Raw genomic sequence first — 24,504 nt, forward strand, 5'->3', positions numbered from 1 at the left:
ATTTGGTGCAAGTTTCTGGCATATATTGATATGGGGCGACTATTGATTTTACGAAAAAGATGTGGCATGAAATCATTCCCCTTATTGGCTTTCTCAAAAGTAATAAATCTAAAAACCTGTGTTTTGTCCTTAAGGGTTGGCTTGTCTTTTTTTCAAGTCTTTATTAACGTCGGTCACAATGTCACGTATTCTTCACCACAATACCTCTGATTTGTCTACAAATAATAGGCTAAACACCGTCGATAGTCTCTCCCTAGTGCGAGATATGATTGAATTACACGATTTGTTCTTCATGCAAAAACCTCCAAAATACATTGCAGAATGTACAATAGTCAGTTGATTTACAGCTCGTCGTGCTCGGTTAGATGCCGAGTCACGAAGTCGTGCAAATCCTCCAGCGAACGGTTTCCGTTGTACTCGCTCAGTTTCTCACCGTTGCGGTAGATGTACACCGTTGGGAACCCGTTGACGTCCTGTTCTCCGCACAGCTCCTTGTTGACCTCCAGGGTACAGTCCACCTTGGCGATCTTGACCTTATCGGAGCCGACAAATTTCTCCGCTAGCTGTTCCCAGGTCGGGGCCAAACGCATACAGTGGCCACACCATGGGGCGTAGAACTTTACGAACGTAACACCCTTCTCGATGGCGTGCTGGAAGTCCGGTTGGGAGAGCTGCACCACGACCGAAGTGTTATCTTTTTCCGCTCCTTCGACTGTTTCGGCTGCTGCCTCGTCCAGTGTGAGTCCACCGGCCATCTTGGAGACGTAGGCCTTCAGGTCGTCGTGGGACCGGGAACCGGAGTACTTTTCGATCTTCTTGCCATCTTCGATCCACAGCAGGGTTGGGTATCCCTTAACTTCGAAATCGGTACAGATCGGCCGGTATTGAGTGCAATCGATCTTGGAAACGCTAATGGAGGTGTCGTATTCAAGACTCTTGGCCAGTTCCTCCCAGGTGGGTGCCAGTTTAGTGCAGTGTCCGCACCACGGAGCGAAGAACTTTACAAAGTGCTTACCGCTGGAAATGTGCTTCGCGAAGGTATCATCGGTTAGCTCGACCAGTGGCGATACCGGTTTCGGTGGTTCGGCGACCGTTTCCTCGGACTCGTCCTCCTCGATGCCGAGCTGTTCACGGATGAACGCGTTGAAAGAGTCCAGATCGCGGCCACCGCGATACTTGACCGACTGGTCCGCGGACACTCCCAGCTTGAAAAACTTCAACGTTGGATAGCCGGCAACGTCCTGTTCGCTGCACAGCTCACCGTCGGTGGTGCAGTCGACGCGGCCGACCTTGACCTTCAGGACGCTGTCGTCGTTCTTGGATTCGGCCAGCTTGGCCCAAGTTGGGGCGAGTTTTTTGCAGTGACCGCACCTGGAAAGGAAGATTGAATAAATTTACTAATCGAACTGTGATGAATGAATAATCGCAACATTCTAAGGATAATTTTTTTAACGATGAAACCTAATAAAGAACGTAGATTTTAATAAAAACGTGACTGCAGAATTGCTTACAAGGAGAGCATCCGAAGCAGACGGCTCGTTCTACCCGATTCGAAACCACATAGGATTTACGAGCTTTGTAATTTTATTGTTAGAATCGCAGAGTACTTGCAATGCGAAGTGCCAATCGTCGCCGTTCGGCGGCTTACAAGATTCAACGACGGAATTAAGATACCAACCAATCGTGTCAGTGTTACATTTCGAACAAGTAGCCTACCAGACAAAGTAAGACTATTCTGCTGTATGAGTCGCGTACAACCCTTCATACAGAAGGTAGTGGTCTGCTTGAACTGTTTACGTACGAATCACCGCACTACAAATTGCAGAAGTGCAAAACGGTGCCAACGGTGCGCGGAGAGACACGAGGACAAACTTGAGTATGCCAACTGCGGCAACAGTAAGAAATGTGCCAATTGCAGAAGCACGGAGCACGAGTTGTCAATTCTAACTCCTAAGAAAAAGGACACGCCGGTTTCGCGAGAAGCAACGTTTGCAGTCTTTGCCGCAGTTTATTTACCAAGAAATTGCGTGTTATTGCACATTTTGGATTGTTTTATAAATAAGTTTCTGTAGCAGTCGTTAAATTGAAATTAGTTCTGAAGTTAACCGATAATTTGCTGCGAATAATAATTTTATAAGAGTGAAGCAAGGGCCATTACAAAATGGCGTCTATGCAGTGATAATTTAAGGACGATATCCACCCAAAAACTATATATAAGTGAACACGATATAGAATATAAGGGAAGAAAATATAGATTTAAGTGAAGAATAAAAGAAAATATAGTTTAAGTAAAACGAATATAAAGTGCTATTCAATTAATTTTATGTGATCAGTTAAAAAAAGCAAAAATGCACAACGCAAGGAGTACGCGATCGCAGACGGCTACGAGGTCACAAGGTCTTCAACCGTCACAGAAAAGTGGAACTACATCAGCAGCGACCTCAAACATTATCCGAAGATCCTACACAGCCAGGAGTTCAACCCAGCAAACAACAAGTGCAACTCCAATCGCGGTGCTCTCCGAAGTCGCTTTTGTGGAGCCGATGGATTTCGAAAAGGATATCCCAAACCATGCAGCAGTTTTAAGTCGGATTTTGCACGACGCAAATTTCAGAAAAGTGAAGGAGATCACGAAGATCGGAAAATTTCGGTTCCGAATAGACCTGGAGAAGAAGGAGGATTACCAGCTCCAAAAGGTGGAGTTGGAGAAATTCAACATGAAAGTTTTTGTCCCAAGCTCCTTGAAAGAGACGGTTTGCTTCGTCGCGGGAGTGCCACTGGTTTTCGGTGAGGAAGAACTTCTGCATAACACGGAGGCGGCTACGGGAGTCAAGGTCAGGAAGGTGGAACGAATGAAGCGCAAGGACGAGGAGGGAAATCTGGTGAGAACCAGGAACCTCAAAATAGTAGTAGAGGGAAGGGAGGTCCCAAGAGCGTTCAAGATCTATGGTGCCTTCTTCAAAGCGAGCCTTTATGTCTTCCCAGTCATTCATTTCATTTATTTAGTTAACATCTAAACAGATAACACTGAATCAACAATTTGACGCCACAATGCACGGTTCGAGGCCGCATCTCTCCATCCTCGGATACGCCCCACGCTCGCCAAGTCGTTCTGCACCTGGTCTGCCCATCTCGCTCGCTGCGCTCCACGTCGTCTCGTACCTGCCGGATCGGAAGCGAACACCATCTTTGCAGGGTTGCTGTCCGGCATTCTTGCAACATGTCCTGCCCATCGTACCCTTCCGGCTTTAGCTACCTTCTGGATACTGGGTTCGCCGTAGAATTGGGCGAGCTCATGGTTCATTCTTCGCCGCCACACACCGTCTTCTTGCACACCGCCAAAGATGGTCCTAAGCACCCGTCTCTCGAATACTCCGAGTGCTTGCAAGTCCTCCTCGAGCATTGTCCATGTTTCATGTCCGTAGAGGACAACCGGTCTTATTAACGTCTTGTACATGACACATTTGGTGCGGTGGCGAATCTTTTTCGACCGCAGTTTCTTCTGGAGCCCGTAGTAGGCCCGACTTCCACAGATGATGCGCCTTCGTATTTCACGACTAACGTTGTTGTCAGCCGTTAGCAAGGATCCGAGGTAGACGAATTCCTCGACCACCTCGAAGGTATCCCCGTCTATCGTAACACTGCTTCCCAGGCGGGCCCTGTCGCGCTCGGTTCCGCCCACAAGCATGTACTTTGTCTTTGACGCATTCACCACCAGTCCAACTTTTGTTGCTTCACGTTTCAGGCGGGTGTACAGTTCTGCCACCTTTGCAAATGTCTTCCCAGTCAAGCAGTGCCAGAAATGCTGGAAGTACGGGCACCAGACAGCAAAGTGCCGAAACCAAAAGCGGTGCGGAAACTGCGGGGATCTACACGATGAAGCATCAAATACGTGTCCCAACCAACCGAAATGCGTCAATTGCAAGAAAGACCATGGAGCTGCCAGCAAAGAATGCCAGGAAAGGGTGAGACGAGAAAAGAGAGTTAAGCAATTAAAGGGAGAGCTGTCGACTTGGAAACATCAATTCCCACAAGTAACAGATACGAAGCGTTGGAGGAAGATGATGGCGACGAACCGTTACAAAACTCGCGCGGTGACTGGCGGAAATCAAAAGCACACCACAGCGAGAAAAACGGCAACAGGAGACAGTTGAGGGAACCTAGAAGCATTCCGGTTAGGCCGGCTAGTTTTGCCAGAATCGTGCGGGAAGGTACGAATTCGGAATATGCAGGAAATCCCCATAAAACGACTGAACTGGAGGTTCTAATTGAGCAACTGAGGAAAGACCTAAAGCTATGTCCATTTAGAATCCGGAATTATAGAATTATCTGTATCTCGGTAACGGATTGACGTACAAGTAAGGTTTATACATCAAAATAAGGGTAATTCACTGTACTTTACGGAAAAACTATTGATACAAATAATTTCTTCTTAATTCTAGTGAAAATTCGTACCTTCTTCTTCATTCCTCTCATCAAAAGTTGCACACCTCCGGAGTCAACTTCCTTGACACATTTGTTCCACATTTTGGTCATCTGAGTCGCGTCCCGAGCTGTTTTTCCACTTTTTCCACTTTTCTTAAGCTTCCGCTTCATTATTGCCCAAAATGTCTCGATGGGCCGGAGCTGTGGGCAGTTGCGTGGATTCATGTTTTTATAGATGAAATCTTCGTTATTATAGCGGTACCACTGGATGACTTCCCGGCTGTAGTGGCAACTCGCCAAATCTGGCCAAAACTTCACGGGACCTTTATGGGCTTTATGGAAGGTCGACCGCGGTTTTTGAGACATTCCTCCTTGTACAGCTTCGAGTCCATCGTCTTATTCGTCACAAACACTTAGGTCTTTGCCCCACAGCTGCATATCCCTTGCCAAAATCATCCGTTTTTTTTGCAAGTTTGTTCAAAAATCAAACTTAAACTTCGCAGGAGCTACTCCTCGTGCCGTCGCCATGTAGAATTTTTGGCTAGGAAGCTGTCTGAAATCCATTTCGACGTATGTTCCATCGTCGAAGAGCAGGATTATCAACGTGGGTGTGCAGACTTTTTTCTCTCCTTGCGGCTTCCATCTGGAATATTTTTTGACACGCTGCACGAAACATCGTGAAATTTATACCACAGCAAGTGGGTGCCTAGGTAGACAAACCGCTGTAAAAGAATTCTTGCAGCGGTCACTTTCCGTGCCGCTGCAATACAATAAATAATTCCGGATTCTAAATGGACATGACTTTATTGAGGGTTTTCTATGAAAAGTCATGGCTGCGTCAGGTCACCCAGCTCCGTGACAACATACAGCGCTGTCTAGGGACACAAGGAACAACCACCGTCCACCGACACAGACCATCTGCAGATCGAAGTCTACAACGAACTGGACAAAATCGTAAAAACCGAGACCGAGCATTTCCAATCGGGAAACAACAGAATAGAAGAAACAACTAGAAATGGCGACTAAAAAAATCAGAATCCTACAGCACAATATACAAAGTATAAGGCAGATGGAAACGAGAGAAAAATTATACGTAAGCTGTTGAGAATCTTTCTTCCAAACAATACTCGGATTATTCTCAGGTTTGAAGATAATTTATTGAGCTTTCAATACGTCAGGTGGTTTATATCAAACATGGTTATTTATCGATACAATCATTCTAGTTTCATATTCTGTATAAGCTTGTCTATGTAATCTACAGTGTCTATATTGTATACAACTAATTCTAACTTCTAAGTTCCATGCAACTCGTAAAGCTTCTTGTTTGCCACAAGAAGCTCTTCGTACATTATTGCATACAATGTCTGATTGGATACAAGTTCTTCCTTCCATAGTCGACATTGGATTGACAGTCGACATTTCGTTTGTCAGTAGTGAGATGTCAGAATGACATCTTGTTTATCAGCATTAGAATGAATGGCAAATTGTTATTGTTTATGTTTCACAGTGCAATCAATCGGATCGAAACATTTTTCTCAACATAAGCATGATGGAAAACGACATACAGCTCGCAACACTCCAAGAAATTTGGTTGAAGCACAAAGAACCTTTCTCCATGAAGAATTTCGAACTGATTTCCAGTCGGAGAGATGAGGGGTACGGAGGTGTCGGAGTTTGATTACGGAAGGAGCTAGATTTCTCACAACTGAGAATCCCGGATATAAATCCAATCGAAATTGTCGGAGTACAGATCAAAAATTTCCCCGGTTTTAACAAATGCAACGTTATTTCTGCATACTGGCCACCAAATGGAAACTTGAACACCCACACACGAAACGCACTAGAAGAGCTGTTTTCGTTTATCGACAATCTAGAAGGGGAAACAATTCTCTCAGCTGAATGCCCATCACATCAACTGGAGTCCCAATCCGATCATCTGTGCTAGAGAAAGGTTTATAAACACACTAATCGAAGATTCAGTTACAGTTCTCCTAAACGACGGTTCAGGGACAAGGGTTGTCCCCCCTGGCGGGAACGACACTGCGGTGGATATAACTTTAGCGACTCCAGGAGCAGCGAGGAAAGCATCTTGGTCAGTGAGGGAGGAAGAGTTCGGGAGTACGCATTTCGGTATCTGGATCGAATTCGACGACAACTCTCCGATGTCGGCAAAAAAGTTTAAAAAAGTTAACAAGCTACAAGTGATAGATACATTAAATAACATTCGACCACAATTCATCTATTCCCCGGAGGAAATGGTGCAGATATTCCAAGAAACAGTCGATTCCTCCTCATACTCCTTCAAAAACAAGAAAACAAACTTTCTTAAGCCATGGTGGAACGCAGAAATCAACGCACTGTATCAATCGAAACGGAAAGTCCTAAAAAACTACAACAAAAACAAATCCGAAGTCAACTACATCACATTGCAGAAGGAGAGAGCAAAATTCAAGAAAGTAGTAAGAAGGCAGAAACGAAGATACAACAAGGAGCTAACGGAAAAGATCGATGAAGCCACCCCAACACGGCAGCTCTGGAACATCATAAAAGGAGTCGACACAGCGATCAGTGGAACGAAGAACGGGAAGAAAGACATCGATTTGGAGAAAGGTAAGGAGTTCATGGACTACTACTTTGGTGGAAAACTAAAAGCTGTCCAGCTCCCATCCGGAGGAACGGAGACGGGATTCGAGGCGTACGAGATGGCATTGCAACACGCAGAGTTGGAGACAGCTCTTAATACCAAAAACAACAAATCATCTCCAGGCGAAAACAGTATATCCTACGAAATACTCAAGAACCTAAACCCAGAAATGCAAGGCAAAATTTTTGAGATGCTCAACAGAGTCTTCGTGAATGAACGCATTCCCGACCGATGGCGCATTTCCACCATAAAACCCATTCCCAAGAAAGGAGTGGACCCAAGTTTGCCCAATTCAAGAAGGCCGATAGCACTCATGAACGTGGAAATTAAGCTCATAAACTCAGTTGTGAAAGGAAGAATAATGGAAATAGCAACTTCAAAAAACATCATCCCTGACCTATCGTTCGGATTTCGAAAAAACGTATCAGCCACAATAGCCATCAACTATATAGTGAACGCGGTCAAAGAACCCAAGGATCACAGCAAAAACAGCGTAGTGGCCTTTCTAGATGTCAAAATGGCTTTCGACTCGGTCGATTTGGAGATTCTCCTCAAACAACTGATGACACTTGGAATACCAGAAAAATTGATATACTGGCTCCATGAATATCTCAGGAAAATGATAGTTTCATTGGAGACGGACGGTGGTGAAATAAAATCGGAAATTAGCGAAGGGCTACCGCAAGGATGCCCTCTTTCGCGGTCCTTTTCAACCTGTACACGGCAGCGATACACCGATTAACTAACGAAAAGTGCGTTCTAGTACAATTCGCGAACGATTTCTCAGCGATAGCTTTTGGAAATACCATAGAGGAGGCATGCGACAACTTGAACGAATTTCTGCCTGGACTGACCGAAAAATTGTCCAACTTGAACCTGAAAATAAACACACAAAAATCAGCTGTTATACCTTTCGTATCAAGTAACATCAACCACCTCCGAATTAAACTCCAAGGTGAGAACATCGATATTGTAAATTGCCACCAGTATCTAGGACTAACGATTGACAGAAGCCTAACGTTTCGGAAGCACATTGAGGATGTGAGGAACAAGGCAGGAAAAAAACTCAACCTATTGAAGCTGCTCTCGAAAAGAACAAGTCGTGCAAATCCAGAAACGCTGATCAAAGTAGGAAATGCGGTCATCCGAAGTCGCTTGGAATACGGAGCTCCAGTATATGGTATTGCGGCAAAAACGAACATAGCCAAACTGCAAGTCGTCCAAAATGCCTATATCCGCTGCATCATGGGATACCTTAAAAGCACTCCGTGGCACGTCATGCTATGTGACTCTGGACAAATGCCAATGTAACAAAGGATCGAATCCTTGGGAAACCGAGAATAGAGATGTCGCAAATTAATCGATTACTTCGATTAATCGATTCATCGTTGTGATAATCGATTAATTTTGAATCGATTATTACCCAACGATTAATCGATTCAATAATCGAGATAAATCGTGAGTAATCGATTAGTTACTAATCGATTAATCAGAATTTTACGACATCATAAGGATGTCGAAAATTAATTGATTATTTCGATTAATCGATTCATCGTTGTGATAGTCGATTAATTTTGAATCGATTACTATACAATGATTAATCGATTCAATAATCGACAAGACTCAAGAGTAATCGATTAGTAACTAATCGATTAATCGGGATTTTACGTGTACCAACTTCATCCATCCGACAGGGAATATCACCAGCGAAGGAGAATGAAGTACTTCGGTATGCTCGACTTTTCGTATATTGTCTCCACAACACTGGGAAAATCACAAACAACCAAATCCAAACTTAGTCCCGAAATATGGCGGAAGCTCTTTTTTGAGACGGTCGACTCAAAGTACAAGGACTATCAACAATTTTTCACTGATGCATCCAAAATGACCACCGGCACTGCTATTGCAATCTACAACATCGGAAATAACCAAACAATAGTCGAAAATATAAACAACAACTTCTCAATAACCAATGCAGAACTTCTGGCAATCCTAAAAGCCACAGAAATCCTCAAAGAGCATAAGATCACAAAAGCAGTCATCATGACAGACTCAAGAAGCGCCTGTGAAATGCTTCTTGGCGACAAAACATTTGGAGAAAATTATATCGCCTGGGAGATATACAAGGACATTCAAGACATTCAAGAAGCCAGCTTTAGAAACAAGATCAAGATACAATGGATTCCAAGTCACATGGGTATAAAAGGAAACGAAATCGCAGATAGAGCAGCAGTAGCGAAGGCCCAAGAACAGCAAACCCTCTTCAATTCAATCACCCTAGCAGACGCGAAGATCACAAGCTCCAAAGAAATATGGGACGATTGGACTAGATCAGCGGTTCTCAACCTTTTTCTTGAGAGGTACCCCTTCGAACTTTTACATGATTTGAGGTACCCCCTCTCGAAAGTAGGCTTCCAATCCTCTTGAAACCATAATTCCGAGCCCTTTTGAAGGGAAGCTCCTTTAAGCTTTTGAGTCCCTTTAGAGTAGGCTTCCGCGCTTCTTTATTAGATGCTTCCGAGCTCTTGGAGGCGGTTTTCGAGCCACTTTAAAGGAAGCTTCCGTTGCATCTTGAAAGAACGCTTCTGAGCCTCTTGATAGTATGCTTCCAAGCCTATTAAAAGAAGAATTCTGAGCTTCTTGAAGCGAGGCTTCCGAGCCTCTGGAAAAGAGGCTGCCGAGCCTTTTGAAAGAAGGCTTCTGAACCACTTGAAAGTAGACTTCCGAGCCTCTTGAAAGCAGGCTTACGAGCCTCTTGAAAGAAGGCAACCTAACCACTCGAAAGGAGGTTTCCGAACCTCTTGAAAAGAGGCTTCCGAGCCTCTCGAAAGGAGCATTCCGATCCGCTTGGAAAAAGGCTTCCAAGCATCTTGAAAGGAGGTTTTGAGTCTCTAGAAAAGGAGGCTTTTGAGCCACTAGAAAAGAAGGCTTTTGAGCTTCTTGAAAGGAGGCTTCCGAGCCACTTAAGAAGGCTTCCGAGCCTCTTGGAAGGAGGCTTCCGAGCCTCTTGAAAGGATCCTTCCAAGTCTCTTGGAAAGAGGCTTCGGGGCCTCTTGAAAAGAGGCTTTTGAGCCTCTTGAAAAGAGGCTTTCGAGCCTCTAGAAAGGCTCTTGAAATGAGGCTTCCGAGCCTCTTCAAAGAACCTTCCGAGCCTCTTGAAAAGAGGTTTCCGAGTTTCCGAGCCTCTTGAGAGGAGGCTTCCGAGCCTCTTGAGAGGAGGCTTCCGAGCCTCTTGAGAGGAGGCTTCCGAGCCTCTTGGGAGGAGGCTTCCGAGCCTCTTGAGAGGAGGCTTCCGAGCCTCTTGGGAGGAGGCTTCCGAGCCTCTTGAGAGGAGGCTTCCGAGCCTCTTGAGAGGAGGCTTCCGAGCCTCTTGAGAGGAGGCTTCCGAGCCTCTTGAGAGGAGGCTTCAGGCCTCTTGAGAGGAGGCTTCCAGGCCTCTTGAGAGGAGGCTTCCAGGCCTCTTGAGAGGAGGCTTCCAGGCCTCTTGAGAGGAGGCTTCCAGGCCTCTTGAGAGGAGGCTTCCAGCCTGAGCCTCTTGAGAGGAGGCTTCCGAGCCTCTTGAGAGGAGGCTTCCGAGCCTCTTGAGAGGAGGCTGCCTCTTGAAAGGAGGCTTCCGAGCCTCTTGAGAAGAGGCTTCCAGGCCTCTTGAGGAGGAGCTTCCAGGCCTCTTGAGAGGAGGCTTCCTGAGCCTCTTGAGAGGAGGCTTGAGCCTCTTGAAAGGAGGCTTCCGAGCCTCTTGAGAGGAGGCTTCCGAGCCTCTTGAAAGGAGGCTTCCGAGCCTCTTGAAAGGAGGCTTCCGAGCCTCTTGAAAGGAGGCTTCCGAGCCTCTTGATAGGAGGCTTCCGAGCCTCTTGGAAGGAGGCTTCCGAACCTCTTGGAAGGAGGCTTCCGAACCTCTTGAAAGGAGGCTTCCGAACCTCTTGAAAGGAGGCTTCCGAACTTCTTGAAAGAAGGCTTTCAAGCCTCTTGAAAGAAGGCAGCCTAAACACTTATAAGGAGGCTTCCGAGCCTCTTGAAAGGAAGCCTTCGAGCTGCTTGGAAGAAGGCTTCCGAGAGGCGTAAAAGGATGTTTCTAATCCTCTTGCAACAAAGCAACCGAGTTTTAGTGTAAAAAAAATCATTTTGTTCATTCGACGTTTTTTTGTTTGATCTTTTGTTCCTCAGCCCTTCATACATCGTGCTAGTTGTGGGAGGCAGGATTCAATTGGAATTTATTGATCGCATTACATATTATGTACAATATAAATTTTTGAAATAGAAAATACACAATTATCAAAACTTTATCAATGAATTTTGATTGAAATTGTAATATGTCCGCCATTACGCATTTTTGTCCGAGGTACCCCCAAGGGCCAGCAAAGGTACCCCTAGGGGTACATGTACCCCAGGTTGAGAACCGCTGGACCAGATCATACGGCACAATTTCTACAGAAAAGGGTATGTGGCACTTCACGTTTGTGAAATACCCACACAAGAAAATATGGTCCAAAGGAATGTCATTAAATCCGAGCCAGCTCAAAGTTCTAAACCGAATCAGATCTGGACACACTCTCTCAAAAGAAAGACGTGCTTTATGGAAACTTGAAGTGAACGACGACTGCGATTACTGCGGAGAACGTGAAGATTTACAACATGTCCTTTACGACTGTCCAAGATTCAACAACATCCGTGTAAACTATAATGTCCTGGAGTATATAAAACCATTGCAAAACATATTCAAGGAAGAATGCGAAGAAAGTATGAAGCAAATAGTCGATTACATCCAAGAAGCAAAAATCCAGCTATAAGAAGAACACTTCTTCTTCTTCTTCTTCTTCTTATTGGCATTACGTCCCCACACTGGGACAGAGCCGCCTCGCAGCTTAGTGTTCATTAAGCACTTCCACAGTTATTAACTTCGAGGTTTCTAAGCCAAGTTACCATTTTTGCATTCGTATATCATGAGGCTAACACGATGATACTTTTATGCCCAGGGAAGTCGAGACAATTTCCAATCCGAAAATTACCTAGACCGGCACCGGGAATCGAACCCAGCCACCCTCAGCATGGTTTTGCTTTGTAGCCGTGCGTCTTACCGCACGGCTAAGGAGGGCCCCTAAGAAGAACACAATATCCATAAATAAAAACGACAGACATCCGCACGGAAACCAAAAAGGCACCGGAACATCCGCACATCACCCTGCAACCCCAGCCACACATGAATGACCACAGAGGCGAGTTGGACCAACCCTGGTCCTAGCCAGGTCCTGACGGACAAATACAAAAAAAAAAGCACGGAGCATACCACAACAGACCCTAATTGTCCAGAAATCAAACGGCAGGATAGCTCATGGCAAAAAGAAACCTGACATACGCCGAAGCGAAAGAGCAAGTTCCAATTGAAAATCAAAACTTGTATGAGGCGCTCTACGACGCTGAAGAATTTCCAGGTCTGTCAGACAGTTTTGCGGATATGGCGCCAAAGGAAATTTCTGTTGGAAGGATCCGCTACGAGAACAGTGTTGTTGGCAAACAATGAGAGGAAGAAAATACAAGCCGCAGTCTACTTGGGAAAGCCCGACAAGCAGAACAAGAAGAGGAAAACTACAACTAACGCGGAAATCACCACCGAAAAGCGGAATAACATCGTCGGATCCGACGGATCAGAGAGCGCGAGCGGAGCAGCACTGAACAACAGCCACCGAGTTGATGAAAAGGAACGATGGGAAACGGTATCGAAGCAGGTCATAGCTCGGGTACAAAACGAGCAACAGAATCAGTTGATGACGTTCTACACGGATTTCATCGCCCAGCTAGATATCGACGAAGAAACGAAAGAAATGTGACTTGCACGAGAAGGCATTTCAATTTCGCGAAATCCGTAATCCATCAGACAGACACGAAATAGCCAGGTAAGCACTTCTTCAATACAATAGCTATAAACTAGAATAAGAGATAAATAGAACAGATTAGCATTTACCATTTCTATTAATCAAAATTCGGGAAGTTAAACAAATCAATAAAATTGCTACAGTGTAACGTGCAGAGTTTAGATAAAAACAAGGCAGAGATCCATAGAGTACTGATGGGTGAGAGCTTCGATGTCGCCTTTTTATCTGGGACATGGACTAATCCAGCACTAGAAAGCACAAACAAATATCACATCGCAGGAACTCATTTAATTCCATGTTCTAGGGATGATGGATATGGAGGAACTGCAATCCTTTTACGTTAAGTCGATGAACTTGGTAATTTTCTCTGTGTACGTGAGCCCATCAATCAGTATAGCAGACTTCAAGGGGGATCTTCAAATTCTGTTCGATACGTTCCGGCAGTATAACAACGCCATCGTCGGAGGAGATTTTAACGCGCATCACGGAGACTGGGAAGACAGAAAGGGAGAAATACTACACGTAAAAAAATAACCTTATATGTTTGGCAAAAAACCATTCGAAAATACTTATACTCTTCATTATGCCACCTAATGAGTGATCCCATATCAAAAAGCTAATAACATTCATAAGTTAATGAAAAGTATAAGTTTCCGAATGTATGTGACTAATGCGATGTATAAGTTTTGCCTTTCTCGTATACTAAGTATACGTAAAGGCTATAATTTCACTCCAAAACCAAACTTTTGATAGAAGGCTCGGAGACCCATAGTGTTATATACCAATCGACTCAGCTCGACGAATTGAGGTGATGTCTGTTTGTGTGTATGTATGTATGTGTGTGTGTGTATGTGTGTATGTGTACAAATTTTGTAGACACACTTTTTGGAACTTAGCATTACCCGATTTACTCGCAACAAGTTGCATTCGACGGGGAATGCGGTCCCATTGTTTGCTATTGAAAATTGGCCTGATTAGACATTGCATTTCAGAATTATTGAAAAATCATTGTTTTTTCCCAAGGGTCCCCCCTTGGAAAAAAAAATTTCAAAATCGAAAAAAAAAAAAAAATTTTCTAGAATGGTGGGAATGCATAGTAATTATTGCATGAACATGCAAAATGATAGAAAAATGCTATGTATTCCCCTAAAGTGCTTTTTTGACCTTATGTGTATTTTTGATGCACGAGAAAGGCATCATCGCCGCTAGGTGGATTAATCTGGGTTTTTTCTTATACATGTCATTAAGCGCTTGCTTTGGCAAAAAAGTATTAGAAATATTAATTATAAACAACATTATTTTTTTTACGTTTAGCGGACCTGATAAACGGTTCGAACTGTATTTTTCTGAATGACGGTTCTATGACGTTTGTCCCATTAAGAGTCGGATGTAGATCTTCAGCTATAGACTTGAGCATGTGTTCTACGAGAATTCTCTCGAATATTCGGTGGCGAACATTAACATATGGCATTGGCAGTCATCATATAGCGATTGAAATGGCCATCTGCAATGGGAAAGGCGATCGGACAAAGTACTGCTACGACAACAAGCGAATCAGGGCCACAATAGCATCGTTGGAACCGTCAGAAATATGCAACGTAAACAATCTGACATCTGCAGTGAAGAGCATACAGAACTGCAACAGACGAAAAGATACCAAAACACCGAAGTTTTGGTGGACTGATACCGTGGACCAGGCATGGCGAGAAAAAAGCGAAGCGAGATCTTAATCAAATGTGGTATCGCGGCACCTTAACTGATGAGCTCAAGACAATTAAAGTGTTGGCTATACCTAAGCCAGGCAAAGATCAATCGACACCTGAAGGAAAAAGGCCAATCTCTTTAGTTCCCACCATGACTAAAATAATGAATTCTCGCTTAACTTTTCAAAAGGACCTAAGTAACATTTTTTTCATGAATTAATTTGAATAGCGCAATCAACAGAACAACATGAAAGCTATGGATTGCTGTATTCAAATTAATTCATGAAAAAAATGTTACTTAGGTCCTTTTGAAAAGTTAAGCGAGAATTCTGCTGTATTGGATATCATAAAAGATCATCTCCGCATCAACAAGATTCTCCCCGAGACATCTTTCGGTTTCAGAGAAGGAACTTCAACAACGACGGCGATTACCTTTGTTATAAATGAAATAAAAGAGAATAAAAGAGAAAACAGACTAACTGCGTTGATATGTGTCGATTTAACGAACGCTTTTAATGCTGTTCGCACTGACATTTTAGTCGATGCACTTGCAAACATAAGAGCACCTGCAAAAGTAATAACATGGATATCATCATTTCTTAGGAATCGGAAAATAGTTCTACACCTACACAACGGACATACGACGAGAAGAGTTTCGAATGGATTACCGCAAGGAGATGTACTTTCGCCGATGTTGTTCAACATATACACCGCTATACTGCACAGAATTCACATAGACGGAGTCACTTTAGTATAATATGCTGATGATTTTGAGACAGTGGTGACGGCTAGCGACTGGGAAACCTTGAATATAAGAGCGCAGGAATACATGGCTAAATTTGTTGAACACTGTGACAACCTAAATTTAGCAATAAATGTCGAACAATCCAGCGTGATGACCATGAGTGTAGGCAAAAGAGTTCTTGATGTTAAGATCAAAGGTACCACCATGGAATTAGTAATAAAACAAAGGTATCTAGGGGTATGGATAGATAGATCAATGACCTTCGGTGCGCATATACGCATAACACGAGAAAAAATTCAAGATAGACTGTGTATGTTGAAAGTCCTTAATGGTGCCAAAACAGGTGCACATCCAGACACGATACTCAAGGTTTACCAGTTTCTTATTCGTAGTGTTATGGAATATGGGTGTTTTGTACATAACAACGCTAGCAAAACAACCCGAAGAATCCTAGAAGTGGTAAACAATCAAAGTTGAGCTGTCACTGGAAACACAAAATCAACACCATTAAATTCCCTAGCTGCCATTACTGGACAACCCCCAATACTATTCCGACAAGAAATGGTAATCTGTCGCGAAATAGCAATTAAAACAGATAACAACATTAAATGACCACAATCAGGAAAAATTTTCATATATGGAGCAGCTATACTGGAAGAACAAGTCTACATTTGATATACTGATGAAAACTGAACAGATTACAGGCGTTGAAGGAGTTGACATTAATGAGTATTTAAATGAAGAATCAAAAAAAAAGCAAGAAGTTAGTCTATCTAGATTGAAGCAGTTGACCCTCGGAATGATACACGGTAAATATAAAGGAAGAGGCAGAATATGGGCCGATGCATCGAAGGATGAAGATAATTGCGGAATTGGAATATACTTGACACCAGTATAACGTCAGCAGAACTCACAGCTATTTGGGTGGCGTTAAAAATAGTTGAGGAAGAACAGCTTACGTACCACGTTCTGTACACAGACTCAAGATCGTCCTGTCAAATACTTAGAAACGTAATTGACCAACGAGAAGGAGAAACTATGGTTGCAGAAATACTGCAGACAGGCTTGTAAAATATCATCTGCATGTCATTTGACTAATTTGTTCATAACTTTCTTTAGAAGCCAAATTTATTCCATAATTTTGAATGTACTCATAACGCTTGAGTAGGGCTATATTTTTGTCCAAGGGTACATTGCTCTAAGTATAACATAGACCTGTGCAGGAGTTCATGAAATTCACTCACCTGATGGATTTTGACATTTGAGCGGGTCGTCTTTTCGAACAAAAGTTCATTTTGCGTTCATTATGCGACCCGCTCAAACGTCATAATTTTTTGGGAGAGTTCATTTTGCGTTAGTCTATCTGAGGCTGGAGAGTGAAAACTCTCCAAAATGTCACGTGTCATTTGACATAATGTCATTTGAATGACATTTTGCCTCCCACGCCCCAGATTACACATATTTACAGCAATGTCTTGTTGTAGGTCCATTTAAGCGCTATAAGTTCGTCATACAACATGAATTGATAGCTACCTTCTGAAAAAAGTTCTGGAAAAATCATACAAACTAATTGCAAATGACATTTTACAACACTGACTGCAGATAGCAAACCACTGGGGGGGTTACAATTCAGTGGGTCCCAAGCCATATTCATATCACGGGCAATGATGTTGCGGACATGTTGGCGAGAGCGGGAGCAAAAAATACAGCACCGACTATGGAAAACAAAATATTCATAAAAGACATTCTTCTGAAGTTTATCAAGGACCTCGAAACAAGAACCAAAGCATCGTACGAAGAACAGTCCATCGAAAAAGGAAGAAAATACAATGCAATACAAGCGGAATGGAGCACAAAACCGTGGTTTGCAAAATCACAGCTAAAAGGAAAAGATATACGTCTTCTGAATCGACTTTTGTCAGGACACGATTATTCGAAGTTTTGGATAGCAAAACGGAAACTAAAAGATAGCCCATACTGCGATATATGTGATGAAAATGAAACTGTCGAGCACGTTATATTACACTGTCCCCGATTTGGTGTGCAACGATACAATTATACATTCGATTGCCATTATGCTAATTTAGAAGAACTGTTCAAAACTGGTAATCAAAAGCTATTTGAAGAAGTCGCAAAATTTGTTCGCGAAATGAAACTGGATCTGTAAATGAGTGACACGGTCATCAAAACAACTGGGCATATAGTCTAGCTACTGGCCCATCCCTGAGCTGTCATACTCGATTGATGGCTACCAAGAGAGAAGAAAATGAACAATTCCAAAAAATATTTTAGTGCACAAAAAACGATGCCTTTGCCGATCAGAAAAAAATCAGTTATATTTAAAGTTTACGAGTTTTCGGGGCAGCAGGAACTATGCCCAAGAAGTTGACAAACCGTTCTCTGGTCACTGCAAGTTGTTGGGATTGTTTAGGATGGGAATGGGTTTGTAAATGAGGTCTGCCGCCTATAAAGCCAACCGATACGAAGTGGGGTATCCCCCGCGTACATCGTACATCAACTCCAGCGTAATCGGCACCTCAAAAAAAGTCCAATGCGTTTCGGGTTAGTTGACTCCTCGGCCAGGTACTGATTATTATTCAATCTGTTCATGTCTGTCTTCAAATCATTGGACTTCACGGCAGCTGATTTGTTGTTAAGATTAAACTCTATTCAACGCACACTATGTGTGATTTGTTCTATGCGGGGATTTCCCTCTGCGCGTTATTTCCGCGAAGCTATTCAAATTTTTCTTTTTCTCCGTAATACCTTCTCGCTCTTCAATATACGGCACCCGTTGATATAAAAAAAACCGTCGCTCCTTTTAACACCAACTTCTTCACTGATACTAGGTTCGACTCGAATGTTGGTACCAGCAACACTTCTTTAAGGGTTACTATCGATGATGTGCCTTCCGAAGACAGCCTAGTAATTTTACACGCTCCAATTTCTTTCGCTATTACCACAGTACCATCGGCCAAAATCACTTCCTGTTTGCTGCTCTCATCTAGCTCCACGAAATTTGTCGTAGTTGTCTTTGTTACGAACGAATACTGCTCGCACTTTTGGCTGACTTCGCTTTTCACTTTGGCGTTCTGATGGCTTTCGTTTGCTAGTCACTGGTCGCTTCTCGGCCAGGGCCAAACAATTTTTCTTCTTGTGCACCGGCCCCACAATAACTTCATTTGCTTGGCATGCGACTTCAGAACAGATTCCAGTGCACCGCCCGAGCAACGTTTCGCTACTTCATCGACCACCTTAGATCGGCTTTCTAATGCCGTAATCAAGGGTGAGAATGATTCCGGGAGACTTCGAAGCACCATAGCCACCTGCATATTCCACTTAGGTCTTCTCCAGTCAATGTCAGCTTCTCAAGCAGATCATCCATTTCGTATAGATATGCTGTTCAATTTCGTCGGTGGTTCAATGTCCTCGCCATCGGTATATCGCTCCTCAAGAGAATGGATACCTTTGACGTTAGTGTGGCCTTCTAGTACTGTTCCTTCAGCTTCTCCCAAGTGAGTCCCGTTTTGTAGCCCTTAGTGTACTGTCCCGTCGTGAAGGAACGTGAAGAAGTTTGTGCAACGTGAAAAAAATAGCTGTCATAAGACGAACATTATTTATGAAAGCGAAATTTGAAATGAATAGTATAGTACCGGAAGATTCGAATTAAAGGATGTTTGGAACTTGTAGAAGTGGGTGGAAGTTGAAGGTCAGAAGTTTGTGTTGCACAAGAGGGAGGGAGGTGAAAATGAGTTCAGTGCATATTTTCTCTTGTTTCGGACATCAGCAGAACGATCGCGCGATCTGGTAGATAATAAAGTTAATCAGTTCAGTGCATGTCTTCTCGTATTTCGGACAGCGTTGATTCTCCAGTAAGCAAAGCGATCGGCCGGTCGTCAAAATTTCTTTTTGCTTTGTGCTGAAAGCAAAACGATCGGCTGGTCACCGAAATTTTGTTCTGCATTGTGCGGGTGAGTAAGTTAATCAGAAAGTGAAAATTTAGTTCGCATCCAGTTGTGTAGTGCGGTCGATAATTAAAATAATTAGCGTTCGTTTGTTTTTGTTTTAAATCAAACTACACGCTATACACGGCATACCGTTTACCAAAACGGACCCTGCTGCAATACCTAACCCATATAGGTATCCAACATCCCAGAGATTTCTCGTCGGCTGCTATCAAAGCGAATATCACGTCAACAATTTCCTACCTATTCCTCAATTGACCTACATTCGGACGCGGTCGGCGCTGGTATTACTTATTTTTGGGTCAGCAGTTCTTACACATTGAAGATGATGTTAGTCCCAAACTTCATCTGTTGGTTCTCTGTGTAATTACAACAGCTGACCTGGCAATAACGGAGTAGCAACCGTGGGCGGTCAATCATGCTCATGCTCATGTTCCTTCAGCATCTCCCAGGTATCTTTCGCCGTTTGGCAGGCTCAGTTGATTATCCTCCAATAGGAGGCTTATCGTCTTTGCAAATTGTTTTTCCGTTCCTATGAGAACGATTTCTCTGACGACGGCCCATAATCTCTTAGGTCGATGACATACTTCTGCGTGTGCGTGCCCGAACGCATCCAAGACAAAAGAATTTTTCGTGCAGATATTCTGCTTTACGCTCCGCATCGCTCAACGCGTCAGTATGTCATTGGCCTCAGTGGGGATAGAGAGAGAGAACTGGCTTGATTTAAAGCGTATAACAAACTGATTTTATTAAACTAATCATTATTTAATAGCTACTATGACTAGTGTTAGATTCACCGAGTTGCTTTGATCTCCATCACATCGTGCTTAGTTTAGTGGTTGCGGTGTTACCAATGGCCGATACAATATCTCTCCTGCCATCTTCAATAGAAACTGCGCCTAGCTGTTCTTCTGTTGAGAGTGCCATTTCCAACCGGCGCCCGCAAGTTTACCGTCTTGTAGCCGTCCATTGTTGAGCCGCGGCGCTCGAATTCGACGCGTTGCACAGTTGCTCCATTCTAGGATTTGGCGAAAAATCATGACACTTTTTCTACACGGATTTTCGAATTTTGAGGTGAAAACTTTTTTTATACACGGAATGCATCCCCAGTAGTATAAGAATCTGGTGTAAATAGTAGCAATCTCTTCAATGGCTCAACAGTCCAACTGTCAATTTTTCAACTTCGTGTCTTGTGTGGCATTCACATTTGAAACATTATGGCCAGGGTGTAGGTAATGTTTTCCACCGGGAACATTCTAAAATGGACCGCGAATCGAACTCGCCATGTTAACTAATGACTCCAGCAGTAACAAATTTGAGAGAATTTCATAGATGTTCTAGGTTCTCCAAATTGTCCGGGAGTTGAGTTCAATTGGTCCAGGTCAACTACGCCTGATCTCAAACCGACTTATTTGACTGGTGAAGCGTTTGCATGACCTCTAATGACTTATGTGGACACGCTGGGTTGTTCTCGGTTCGATACCAGTCGTAGTTGACCAGTTGACCTGGTAGACCAATTGAACTCAACTCCCGGACAATCGGGAGAACCTAGAACATGTGCGTTGTACTTATTTGAATGATGAAGCGTTCGCATGGGCTCTTAGGACTTCTATGGACAGTAGGGTGGCTCAAATTAGTATGGGAAAAACTTTGTTCAATTTTTTTGATGGGCCGCCCTCTTATTAGGTTCTATTTGATGCCCTGATGCTCTGGACAAAATTTCAGCCAAATCGGTCAGCGTTTGGGCGGTGCTAAACTCGTTGGAAGTTTATATGGAAAAATGTATGCAGAAACATCCAAAAACAGTAAATTGCAGCTGGACTACACAAGTTACGATAAAGAACTATGATACTTCTTGTAAAATAAAATACAGATAATATATACGATAATAATACGGATAAGAGGGCGGCCCATCAAAAAAATTGAAAAAGTGTTTTTTGAGCCACCCTAATGGACACGCATGGCATGAAGGTTTGACTGTAAAATTGATGAATTTTAGTTTTCCTGTGGTACTTGCAAAAATGGAAAATTTTCCGAATGCTTCCAAAACTCAGCTTATAATTTTCCCACATAAGCCGAGAGCTTCTTATTTGAAAGCTTCTAGCAGTTATATCTTCTTCTTCTTCTTCGTTGACATTACATCCCCCACTGGGACATTGCCGCCTCGCAGCTTAGTGTTCATTAAGCACTTCCACAGTTATTAACTGCGAGGTTTCTAAGCCAAGTTACCATTTCTGCATTCGTATATCATGAGGCTAACACGATGATACTTTATGCCCAGGGAAGTCGAGACAATTTCCAATCCGAAAAATGTCTAAACCGGCACCGGAAATCGATCCCAACCACCCTCAGCATGGTCTTGCTTTGTAGCCGCGCATCTTACCGCACGGCTAAGAAGGGCAGTTATATTGTCACTATGAATGGGGTTTCAATTAATGGTCCAGCAAAGTTAAATATTTAGAACTTCTGCTAGATCAAAAATTAACTTTTTTAAATCACATTGAAAGCATTCAAGCCAAATGTAACAAATATATTAAGTGTTTAGACACTTATAAACAGGAAATCAAAACTTTGTCTTATTTAAGAACAAATTTTTAGACCAGCCATGTTCTATATGGACTAGTTGCTGCAATACCAGAAAGAAGGCACTTCAGAGGATTCAAAATAAAATTCTGAAAATGATTTTTCCGTATATTGGTTTGACAACGGTTGGAGCGAGTCGTTAAATTTGCTAACTCACTGCTCACCAAAGGTTTCGTTTTAATTTCCCCATCCCGTTTAAAAACGGTGCGAGTTCGCGTCATGATAACGATTGCTATTTTGGCTTCATTCACGCACTGGTGGGGATCGTCTAAGTGGCGCTTGCAGTGCTCCCAGCAGCATTTACAAAATGCTCACTCTACACTACTAGCACAGCATTTTTCAAAAATATATCACCCGGAACACTTTGCGTATCCGGCAGGTTGTTGAAAATCGTCCAGTACAGTTCTAACGGTTTCAATCCAGTCATCTGATAAGCTTATTTCATGATTCGCGTTTTTCGAATTCAACACATTTTTTTTAAGGAATCTTATCTCTACGACAGATAACAACTCTCATTCTGTTGTTCCCTTAGCACTATTCTTTGTTAGATAGGAATTTTATATGAGAGAACAAAATAAAAGTCACGGACAAACAGACATAAGACTTGGAACATTTAGCGATTAAATTCATCGAAGCGAGAAGCAAAAGTCTAAATCGAACAAAATCGATGCAGCAATGCGATAAATTGGCCAGTGAATCACTGTACATATTCTCGAGTGTTATGTCTGTTTGTCTGTGGAAAAGTCGTCGCTTTGACAATAACGGCATTTCCTGGAACAATTTCGAATGCAAGCTAGTAGCTGATAGTGGGGCCATCGCGATCAGTGAATCGTTTCCTGGAGCTGGAACCATAGCCTATGTAGTATGTATAACCGACAATTAGGGAGCGCCAACGCCCAATTAACACTGATAGTCTCCTAAATTGACCATTGCAGGTAGATAAGACCAAGCAACGTTTCTATTATTATAGTTCGTATGAATTTGCTTCACTTTCTGAAAAATATTATCTTTGTCCGCGATTTGTGAGGTGTTGTTATGACACCTGCGTATCTTTCACCGCTTGGACATGTTCTATCTTTCTATCACCTAAGAATGTTTCATGCGTCAGTGCGAGATCCAATCGATCATCATTTCTAATCATCTCAGGGGCTAAACCAGTGGTCAATAGCATGGGATGCTGCTTTCCTATAGAAGCTTTATCATTATCCTTATATGTATTACTTTTGTGATTTCAAGCCTTGTTTGTTGGAACCATGCCACAGGGTTCAAACTGTAACGTTAATTTAATGAATGATGACTTTTATATTGTAATCAAGACAATGATTATATCAAGACCACAATTTATAAAAATGTATGTGTTTATAAATTGCCACTAGGTGGATTTATCTATTTTTCAGAATCTTCTTTCGCACTCGACACACCCGACCACTACGTATCTAAAAATAATTATTGTCCACTCTGCGTTTTGCACCCAAAAAAAACCATTGCTTGTCTTCATTTATGGCCGCTGGCCTTCTTAAGATACCACAAGTCACTTACCATGGTGCGAAAAACATAACGAAGTAGTTACTTCCGTCAATCTCTCCCTGGAAGGTGTCCTTGGTCAGGGCGACACTTGCCGTGTCCTCGTCATGGGCCCGAACCATTGACCCGGCTAACAAACATCCCGCCGCTACCAGCGCGGTGAGTACCGGCTTGAAGGTCAGCATTTCTGTTTTATGTTAACGCAGCTGAGCTATGAAGAGATGAAGATAAAAACGCCCCTTGAGAATACGGTTCTTCTCGTCCCCTAGCTTTTTTTTTTGCCGGATCTTCTCCGGTCGTGTGACGTGTAGAATGGCTTACCAAAGGCGACCAGTCATTGTTTACTAACCTTTATAATTGAGTCCGCTACTTTCTTTTTGTAATCTACACAGCTAACATAAACTTTTTCACTATATTCTAAATGCTTTCGTTCGAAAAATTCTGATACCAAGAAAAAGAATGGCGCGGCGCGCAGTCCGGCCACCAAAGAGGATTGTGTAAAAATGACACTCTGCTTGTGATCTTGTGAGCGACGCGAGTGCGGAACCATCGAAAAACCGGACAAAAGACAAAAGAAGAAACGTCAAATGATAAGATTAGAAAAAAAAATGTCGGAGTTCAACAGGGCTGTTACATCACATCAATAAACGCTGCAGCTCTGATAAGCAGAAGGCCTTTTCATGTGACACTGCCATCAAGACTCAGGGGACTGAAGAGAAGGCTAATACGCCTACCCACCATTCATTCAATATGGCGTACAATGTTTTTGTTTTAATTTCGTTTGATGCATGATAATAAAACTTCAGGTATCGACGAGCTATTTTCGACATAATGAACCATACAAACACAAAAGGCTAATATATTTCAACCAATTGAAAGTTTTCTGCAGGAGATTAATTGCCGATAATTAGCACTAACTGCGTGCAGACCAAACACCCAAAATGAGCAGCTTAAATCGGTGTACCACCCAGAAACTGGTACCAAAACAGAAGTACCAAAACGATGTCGGTGAGGTATATTGTACCGCGGATGACAGGCGTTTCAC

General features: G+C 43.0%; 1 protein-coding gene across 1 annotated transcript; it reads right to left on the reverse strand.

Annotated features, from left to right (window-relative positions):
• Positions 1-121: 121 nt before the first annotated feature.
• On the reverse strand, positions 122-23,699 carry LOC134205809 (thioredoxin domain-containing protein 5 homolog). Its single transcript, XM_062681412.1, has 2 exons — positions 23,475-23,699; positions 122-1,371 (listed from the first exon to the last, which is right to left on the reverse strand). Exons 1-2 carry the CDS (start codon positions 23,642-23,644, stop codon positions 342-344), a joined length of 1,200 nt encoding a protein of 399 aa, XP_062537396.1. The 5' UTR covers positions 23,645-23,699; the 3' UTR covers positions 122-341.
• Between the last annotated feature and the right edge of the window lie 805 nt (positions 23,700-24,504).

Source organism: Armigeres subalbatus, chromosome 1 (assembly GCF_024139115.2).
Source record: "Armigeres subalbatus isolate Guangzhou_Male chromosome 1, GZ_Asu_2, whole genome shotgun sequence".
NCBI lineage: Eukaryota > Metazoa > Arthropoda > Insecta > Diptera > Culicidae > Armigeres > Armigeres subalbatus.

Bases quoted from the DNA above. Each gene is read 5' to 3' on its own strand.
- LOC134205809 (XM_062681412.1), bottom strand. From the start codon at position 23,644: ATGCTGACCTTCAAGCCGGTACTCACCGCGCTGGTAGCGGCGGGATGT. The intron at 1,372-23,474 runs GTAAGTGACTTG...CTTCCTTTCCAG, and splicing joins GTTATGTTTTTCGCACCATG to GTGCGGTCACTGCAAAAAAC.